General features: G+C 54.9%; 1 protein-coding gene across 1 annotated transcript; it reads right to left on the bottom strand.

Moving 5' to 3' along the window:
• Positions 1-2,258: 2,258 nt before the first annotated feature.
• Positions 2,259-8,142, bottom strand: MLKL (mixed lineage kinase domain like pseudokinase). Its single transcript, XM_059481691.1, has 11 exons — positions 8,072-8,142; positions 6,381-6,943; positions 6,085-6,198; positions 5,810-5,984; positions 5,612-5,709; positions 5,352-5,487; positions 4,754-4,838; positions 4,208-4,356; positions 3,960-4,009; positions 3,373-3,513; positions 2,259-2,311 (listed from the first exon to the last, which is right to left on the bottom strand). The coding sequence occupies exons 2-11, from the start codon at positions 6,835-6,837 to the stop codon at positions 2,259-2,261; spliced, it is 1,458 nt and encodes a 485-aa protein (XP_059337674.1). The 5' UTR covers positions 6,838-6,943; positions 8,072-8,142.
• Positions 8,143-8,919: the final 777 nt, after the last annotated feature.

Raw genomic sequence — 8,919 nt, 5'->3', positions numbered from 1 at the left:
CCAGGCAGCCCCGGGAAGGGAGGGTCCCCACAAGGGGCCTGCCTGTGCCCCAGTGCCCCAGCGAGGAGCCCCGGGCGCTGCCCAGCCCCGAGCCCGGCCGCAGCCCCAGGCCCCCACCCTGAGGGCTGAGGCAGCCGCTTCCCCTGGCGGAGGGCACCGGCCCCGCTCCGCAGGCTCCCGCCACACTGCTTGAACACCAAATTAACAAAAACAAAACAAAACACGGCCCGAACGGAGCACCCGCTCTACGGGCGGGCATTCTCCGCTGTCCCTTTCACAGAGCTCGCGGATTTTAAAGACGAGCCCGTCACAAAAAGGGTACGGGAGAGGGATATCCCCCCGCTCCGGCAGCCCGAGCGCTCGGGGAAAACGAGCCATGCTGGGGAACTCGGCCGGGCCCCGGGGGATGGAGCTGTGCTGGGATCCCGGCCCGATCCCAGCCCAGAACCGCCCGCCCGGCCCCGCCGCCCCCCACTCACCTCCGCCGGGCCCAGCCGCCCGCTCGAGCGCCGCGCCGCCCCGCCCCCGTCGCCCTATTGGTTGGCTGCCACCCCCGCCCCTGCCGCCATTGGGCGAGTCGGAGCCTTTTTCGCTTTCTCATTGGCCAATCGCTCTGTCCGTCTGTTCAACGGAACTGGGAGTGAAGAGCGAGAGGCAGGGCGGTACGGCGTGCTCTGATTGGTCAAAGCGCCGCAATGAAGGCCGGCTGATTGGGCAACGAGACCTCTGACGGCAGAGGGGGCGGGGCAAAAGCAGGGGAGCGAGTTTTCATTGGCGGAGACGCCGCGTGGCGAAAAGAGCGGGAACACGAGTTCATTCAAACCGGGGCAGGTGGGCGGGGCTTTGCCACGGCGGCGGGGCGGGCCCGGGGTGAGCCCGGGGTGAGCCCGGAGGACCGGGGAGAACGGGGGGAAGCTGGGGGGTAGGCGGGGAAAACCAGGGAGAACCCCGAGGTGAGCCGAGCGGAACCGGAAAGGATTTGGGGGGAACCGGAGGGAGTCCAGGGCCCCGGCGCCCCGTGGTCAGGGGCGGGGAGAATGGCGGGATGGGTCAGGTTGAAGGGAGCACGGTGAGTCCTGTGCTCCCAGCTCCCTGCTCGAGCAGGATTGTCCCAGAGCAGTTTCACAGCATTGCAGCCAGATGTTTCTGGAGTATCGCCAGTGAGGGAAACTCCACACCTGCCCTGGGCAATGTTCCAGTGTATGAACACCCAGCAGTAAAGAAATTCTTCCTCATATCCGAGTGGAACTTCCAATGTATAATGTTCTGCCCCTTGGCTCTTGTCCTGTGGCTGGGCTCCACCCAGCAGAGCCCGGTCCATCCTCTGAAGTCTCTCCAAACAGGGACAGGCGCTGGTGGCGTCCCCTCTTAGTCGTCTCTTCCCGAGGCTGAGCAGGCTCAATTCCCTCAGTCTTTCCTCGTAAAAGAAGCTGAGTTCCATCCCTCGGTTGTTCCATCCCTCTGCTCCCCCTTGGCTTCTTGGCAGCTTCTCTTCAAGTCACCTCTCTCCCCAGGCATGGCCCCTTGTGTTTGTCACACACACACACAAACAGGAGCCACGTGTCTGTGTCACACACCCAAACTCACACAGGAGCCCCGTGTCTGTGTCACACACACACACAAACAGGAGCCCTGTGTCTGTGTCACACAAACACAAACAGGAGCCCCGTGTCTGTGTCACACACACACACAAACAGGAGCCCCGTGTCTGTGTCACACACACAAACACACACAGGAGCCTCGTGTCTGTGTCACACACACACACAAACAGGAGCCCCGTGTCTGTGTCACACACACACACACAAACAGGAGCCTCGTGTCTGTGTCACACACACAAACAAACAGGAGCCCCGTGTCTGTGTCACACACACAAACACAAACAGGAGCCCCGTGTCTGTGTCACACACACACACACACACAGGAGCCCCGTGTCTGTGTCACACACCCAAACAAACAGGAGCCCCGTGTCTGTGTCACACACACACACACAAACAGGAGCCCCGTGTCTGTGTCACACACACAAACAAACAGGAGCCCTGTGTCTGTGTCACACACACACACACAAACAGGAGCCTCGTGTCTGTGTCACACACACAAACAAACAGGAGCCCTGTGTCTGTGTCACACACACAAACTCACACAGGAGCCCCGTGTCTGTGTCACACACACAAACAGGAGCCACCAGTCTCTGTGAGGGGGAAGAGGGGCCAGTGGCACCCTGGGCTTGCTGCCCTGGTCACCCAGCCCCTTTCCCACAGTTAACTTCCTTGGTTTCTGCTTTTCTCCAGGTCGGCCAGCGAGTCCACAATCTCTGCAAAACACAAGCATGGCATTAACTAACATTTGTGGTGGGCTTGTTTGGGTTTTTTTAACAGATGGGAAGATGGCTTTCCCTCACTGGTGGTGGCTGGGACATGAGTCAGCCTCTGCTGGGGCCAGCACAAAGGGTGAGCAGGGACAGCCTGAGCAGACAGCCCAGCCCAAGGACAAGTAGCTGTGTCTGTGGAAACACCCTTGTGAACAGCTGCAATAAACTGTCCCTCCAGCCCAGCACCACACAGTGGTAGGTGTTGGATTAGGGTCATATTAGGGTAATAAAGCCATCCTGTTTCCTCAATGTGACTTTGTCAACATCTCTAATGATATTTTGGGATTTTCTCTTCTCTTTCTGTGCCAGGGAGGTGCTGGTGGGAAATGGAAGCACACAGATGTGATGCTCAGTGGTTTCTTGGGCATATTTCCCACATCTCTTGTATGGATCTGGTCCTGTAGGATGGAATGGATGAAATTGAAGGAAGTTTTCTCCCCTTAGACAGATGAACCAAGGGAAGGATATAATCTCTGTGACTTCAAACACACCAGAAATATTCCTCTGTAATTTCCTGATGTTGCTGTTGTATCTCCTGCTGGAGACCAGTTACTTGTCTGATCAGACACAACCCAGCTTCAGAGACAGTGAAACTTCCCTGCAATTGAGAAATGCCTAAGACTGCAATTTACTGCTAAAGCCCAAGGCAGGAAATGTTCTTGCAATGTTGTGGCTGCTCCTCCAGCTTATGGGATCTGCAGGACCTGAGTAGGGATTAACTCCCAGACCCCTGCTTCCTGCCCCTGCTTGTCTGATAGAAAAAGCTCCTTTTATGTGACACCAAATAAACAAACAGCCTGGAGATTATTGTCATGGCATGGGTAAATAAATGTCAATGTGTGAGGTCTGGAACTGGGGGACTTGTTGGCATAAAAAAGAAGATCAAGGTAGGATCCCAAAACACAAAGCCAGGCAAATTCTTTGGGAAATGAGGGGCAAACAGCCTGCTGAAGCAGCTGATGAAGGATGCAAAGGCCTGTGCAACAGGTGTATGGGACACTCACCCTCGGCAGAAGGGCGCTGGGAAGGGTCAAAGGCCTGGCACTGCTCAATGATTTTCCTCAGATCTTCAGGACAATCTTCCCCAAGGGGGTCCCAGTACTGGTGATTGCAGATTTTCTCCACAATCTCCCCCGGAGTGCAGCCTAGACAAGAAGTGCAGACAGGAGCGTCGGGATGGAGCTCTGCTGCCACAGGAGGGTGCTGGGGAGGGGACCCAGCACACTGCCATGCCCAGGCAGGGAGAAGCCAGCAGGGAGGTGACCCAAACTCCATCTGCAATGAATCCCACTGCATTTGGTGTGACACTGTTGGGCTTCACTAGAGCAAGATGTGTTTATGCTTAACTGCCCACGATCGTCCAATAGAAACAAAAATTATTTGCATGTTTGTGGTTTAGGCAGGTTGCTTTACTACAATACTTTACTATATTGGAGTTTCAGAAGAAGCTGTCAGGCACACCAGGAGCTGGCACCTGGCAGGGATGCTCAGGGAAGGAGCAGGGAAGGAGCAGGGAGCACCCAGTGCCAGGCAGGAACCACACTGTGCCGTGAGGCTTTCATGCAGGGAAATACAGATACTTCTGTCTCACCTTCAAATGGGATTTTGGAGGTTGCAATCTCTGCCAGAACGATCCCAAAGCTGGAAGGAGACAAGCAAGAGTCTCAGTATTCATTCCACCATGTATTCCTCCCTTCTGGTGGAGAGGACTGCTGGGTTGTGCCAACTGGAAGCATCTGCTGGTGTGTCTGAATAAACCTGGCCTCCTTCCATAGCTCAGCAGCCTCTCTGCCAGACACCTGCCTGCTCACAGGCATCTCCTGGGAGGGACAGACACACCTGTATATTTCACAGGGACTCTTGTAAGGGTAGTTGATGTCTTTCAGGTTCTCTGGAGCGATGTAGGCCAGCATAGAGACTTGTTTCCAGTCCTTCTTGGCTTTCCTCTTGATGGATGATTCTGTTTCACACAGCTCAAATCCTGACAGCTGATTGAGGGAATGAGAGAGAGAAAAGGAGAAGTAGAAACCTGTGGTGCAGCTGGAGACTGCCCCAAGATGGAGAAAACAGAGAGAGATGCCCTGGGCAGCAAAGGCTGGAGTGCAGCCGTGTGTGCTGCCCAGCACAGGTCTCTTCCTGCAAGCAAAACCAGAGGTGAGGGCAGCTTCACCCCAGCTTCAGCTCATCCCAGGCTGGATGCTTTAGGAACACTCACTTTGCTGATGGTAAGACCATGATAGGGAGGTTTAAGTGCCTAAAGTCATAGGGGAGATGCCACTACCCCATCTTATCCTGGACCATCACAATTCCCTTCGGTGCTGGTGGAGGGAGACATCCACAAAACCGTTTAAAACTCCCAAAAGCATCTCCAGGTGTGGTGCTTACCTTCACACAGTAATCCCCAGCCACCAGGAACTTGCTGCTGCAGATGCAGCCGTGGAGTCGGGACTTCTCCCCTGTCTGGTGCAACCTGCAGATGGAAGGGACAAAGGACAGCACATGAGGAGGATGATGATGATGAAGGACTGACCCATCCCCACCTTGGTGCTCTCTCCAGCCATGGAGGGAATGACTGACATGCAATCAGAGAAGCCAGCAGCTCTCTGCCTGTCTTGGTGGATCAACCCTGAGCTGCTGTGGGCACAGTACAAGCCTTGTGGATGAGCAGGACCTGTAAGGAGATCTGCCATGCTGAAGGGCACTTCCAAATCTGCCCTGTGGATCTGAGCAAGGGAATTTCCCCCTTCCAGGCCTTTGCAGGCTTGAAGCCAGAGGTGGGGGACAGTGCCCAGGGTAGATGGGAGCTACTGCACCCAAATCCACCACCTACCCCTACAGCAGCCTCCCATGCCAGGGTGCCAAGGTGGTGTCACTGGGAATCAGTGTCTAACAGGAAACCACGGCTTACTCTGAGATACCAGGGAGCTGCCCTCAGCTTTTGGGTGATCAGGTGAAGTTACTCACTGGTTACACAGGTGCTCACCTGTAAAGGCCTCTGGCAGCCCCCAGGGCCATCCGAATGCGGATGTCCCAGGAAAGGTTCTGCTGCTTGTTGAGCACGTCCCGCAGCGTCCCGTGCTTACAGTACTCCATGACGATGGAGAAGCAGGGGCTCCCATCTGCAAGGCAAAACCATCCTGCCTTGTGCCACCTCCTGGGAGGCCATCACAGCAAGGCACGTGCCACCAGCTAGCACTGGGCACGGCAGGGAGGAAAAGGATGACATTAGTGTGACGCCCCTACCGTTCTCCTCAATGCAGATCCCGTACATGCGAAGGATGTTTGGAGACTCAAACTTCTTCAGGGTCTGAATCTCCTTCTCAAAGATGTCTCTCACCTTGCTGTGGAGATGGACAGCGTGGTGAGATCCCCGGAACAAGGCATGGCACAGACTGTGCCACCCTCCTGGGGCCACACTCGTTCCCAGCCAGGACAACTCACACTGGGTCAGTGGTCAGTGGCCTCTTGAAGGTTTTGATGGCAACAGGGTACTTGAGGTACTCGCCCTCGTAGAGGTCGTAGCTCTCTGTGTCCTGCAGGTGCCTGTGGAAGGTGAGCTGGTCCCGCTTGATCTCAGTGATGTCTTCTCTTTTACCCACATTGACCTTCTTCAAGCCTGCTCCCACCATGTGCCAGAAGGGAACAAGGGCACGTTAGGCAGGGCTTGGGGGGAAAGGACACAGTGCACAGGGTGAGGTGGTGTGGCATTGACTTACGCTCCATCTCACGAATGACTTTGTTCAGCTCGCTTTTCATCCAGTCCATTTTGCTCTCCATGCACTCCCTGTCGATGTAGATCTCCTCAAGAGCATCTTTGGGCTCCTCAGTACCTAGGGAGAGAAACGAGCAGAGATTGGGCCACTGGATGAACAAGCATGATTGTGTGGTTTGTTTCTTTCATGATTTAAATGTCCCTTTGGCTCTTCATGGCCATCAGGCCAGAGCTTGGTAACAGCTGGAGAGAGGGGCAACCACCAGTCACAGGGTAGGAGGGTTTGCTAAATGCACTCACTTGCAATCACCTGGTCCAAGAAAGCTCTGTCATCCCTCAGGTCCTCAGCATCCTGCCTGCGACACGTCTTTGACTGGAAGGCTTCCAGGAAAGCCTGTTTCTGCTCTGCCTGCAGCAGGAGGGAGAGCCCCTGGGCAATATCCTCCAGGCTTTCATTCACCCAGACAAACTCCTCGCCAGTGCTTCGGGCTCGCAGGAACTTCTGGATCCAGCTGGTCTGGCTGTATTTCATCACCAGTTTCTGGGCTTCCTCCAGTGCCTGGAGCAGCTTTTTCATCAGTTCCTCTTCGTGGTGGGAGATGTGCTGTCGTGGCTGAGCCCTGAGGATCCTCACGGGCTCCAGCAGGATCTGGATGCGCTCCACGAGGCGCTGGCACTGGTGCTTGCAGCACTTCACCTGCTCGAACTGGGCATGGATGGCCTGGGCCACAGAGAACACCCTCTCCACGATGTCCATGCTTGCAGCAAAGGGCTCGGCCACGGGGGATGGCAGTGGCTGGTGCAGGGAAGCCTCAGGTGTTGCTCAGAGATCAGGCAGAAGCAGTTTTTCCACACCTTCCACCCTAGGGAACAACACCCTGACATGGCACACAGCCTCCCACAGCCTCTCTCATCCCCAGCTGCTTTGCTGCTTTGCTTTCCCTGCTTTGCCTCCCACTGCACTGCCAGTGCAGACTGGAGCAGGCACACACAGAGACATCGGTAACAGCGGCAGTGGCGCATCTTTCTCTGCAGTAGCAAGAGATGTTTTGGCTTGATTTACATACATTAATTTAATGTACAATGAATTAAATTTAATTGTCGCAGACATCTTTTATGGAAAATCCTTTCCTTAGGATTTTTCCTCCTGAGAAGCCGAGAGGCCTCAGGAACAAAATGTAAACAATAGTTATCTGCTGCTGTGGAATGCAACAGGTGCATCTGTGATTGGTCTCATAGAGTTGTTTCTAATTAATGGCCAATCACAGTCAGCTGGCTCGGACTCTGTCGGAGACAGAAGCTTTTGTTATCATTCTTTCCTATTCTATTCTTAGCCAGCCTTCTGACGAAACCTTTTCTTCTATGCTTTTAGTACAGTTTAATGTAATATATATTATAAAATAATAAATCAAGCTTTCTGAAACATGGAGTCAGATCCTCATCTCTTCCCCAATCCAAGAACCCCTGTGAACACCGTCACATTTAATTAATTAATTAATTAATTAAATGTCTGAGCTAAATCCCAGAGAGCTTCCACCCAGAGGAGCAGGGACATCAGTGACCCAGGGAGCATCCCCTGGGCAGCATTCCTGGCTCCAGCCCCGCATCACCCTGGGTTCCTGCCCCCAGAACCCGTATCTTTGGCTGTAAAGATCTATTTTCATTTCTACCCAATGTCTCTCTCTGTGGTCATCCATCTAATAAAGGTTTGTACATCTTCACAGCCCCAGCATCCCCAGCTTCTCCCCATAGCTCTGTCCTGCCCACTTAAGATTTTAAATCAAGCTCTTTCTGTATGCTCAGCATCCCCTCAAGGAAGGTGCCTGCTCCCCAGCAGAAAACTGCTCCCCAGTTCTCTGTCCTTGCTGCCTGTCCTGCGAGGACAGAAAACCACCCCTGTTGAAAGGAAATTAGCAGCTGCCCCTCTGACCCAGCCAACGCCAAGAGAGGGGTGTCAGGTTCTCCTGGCTGGAACGGAGATGGAAACGCACCCAGAATCCAGCGGCAGCCGCTCTCCCTCCTCTTCAGGCTCTCTCCAGCAGGCCCCAGGGCAGGATCTCCTCTGCTCACCAGGAGAAGGGAAGGTCGGTGACCTGCCCGTGCCTCCTGACCTCGCTGCCTGCGCAGGCTGGAGGGGCACGGCGGGCCGAGCGCGGCTTTAAAGGGTGTCACAGCGGAAGGGACGTTGTGCAAGGCACCTTCCCACGCCAGCACAGCTCCCGCTTCCCAGAAAGCTGCCGGGGTATTCCCGAGGGCTGAACGCCCTTGTGATGGGTTTTGCCTGGTGGAAGAAGGAATTGCCCACAGGAAGCGCAGTGGGAAAAAGGGGATGGGGAAGTTGTGCCTGCCTGTGTTGATGCTTCTGCTATTTTGAGCATCACAACCTGTTCTGCTAAGCTGGCAGCTGTGGGAAGGTTTGCCCAGGGCACTGGAACACCCACAGCAAGGGCTCTGTGCCCTGTTGAACCTCCTACATGTGTAGTGACACCCTCCAGACCCTGCTCCTCTCCCCAAGCCCCAGGAGCACCAAAGGAGCTGGGCTGTGGGCACCAGGGCTGGAAGCTGGGCTTGACCTCTGCTGGGACTGCAGGAAGTTTTGTAGATGGCTTCGTCAGAGGGCCGGGTTAATTTTGGGAAGCTCTGGGGTTCACGTGACGCTATTGCCCAACTTCAGAGAAGTGAGTGGCAGCTTCTGCTTACCCAGAGCCCCAACGTCACACAGCTCTGCTGAGAATATCCCCTGCAAATCTCCTACCTCACTGAGGGGAGCCAGGAATGGTGGCTCTAAGGGCCATCAGCACCTGGAAAGGGACACACGAAGGGTGGGAGAACAAAATTG

Source organism: Ammospiza nelsoni, chromosome 13 (assembly GCF_027579445.1).
Source record: "Ammospiza nelsoni isolate bAmmNel1 chromosome 13, bAmmNel1.pri, whole genome shotgun sequence".
NCBI lineage: Eukaryota > Metazoa > Chordata > Aves > Passeriformes > Passerellidae > Ammospiza > Ammospiza nelsoni.
Note: the sequence above shows the minus strand (reverse complement) of the source record. Positions and strands in the feature narration are given on the sequence as shown.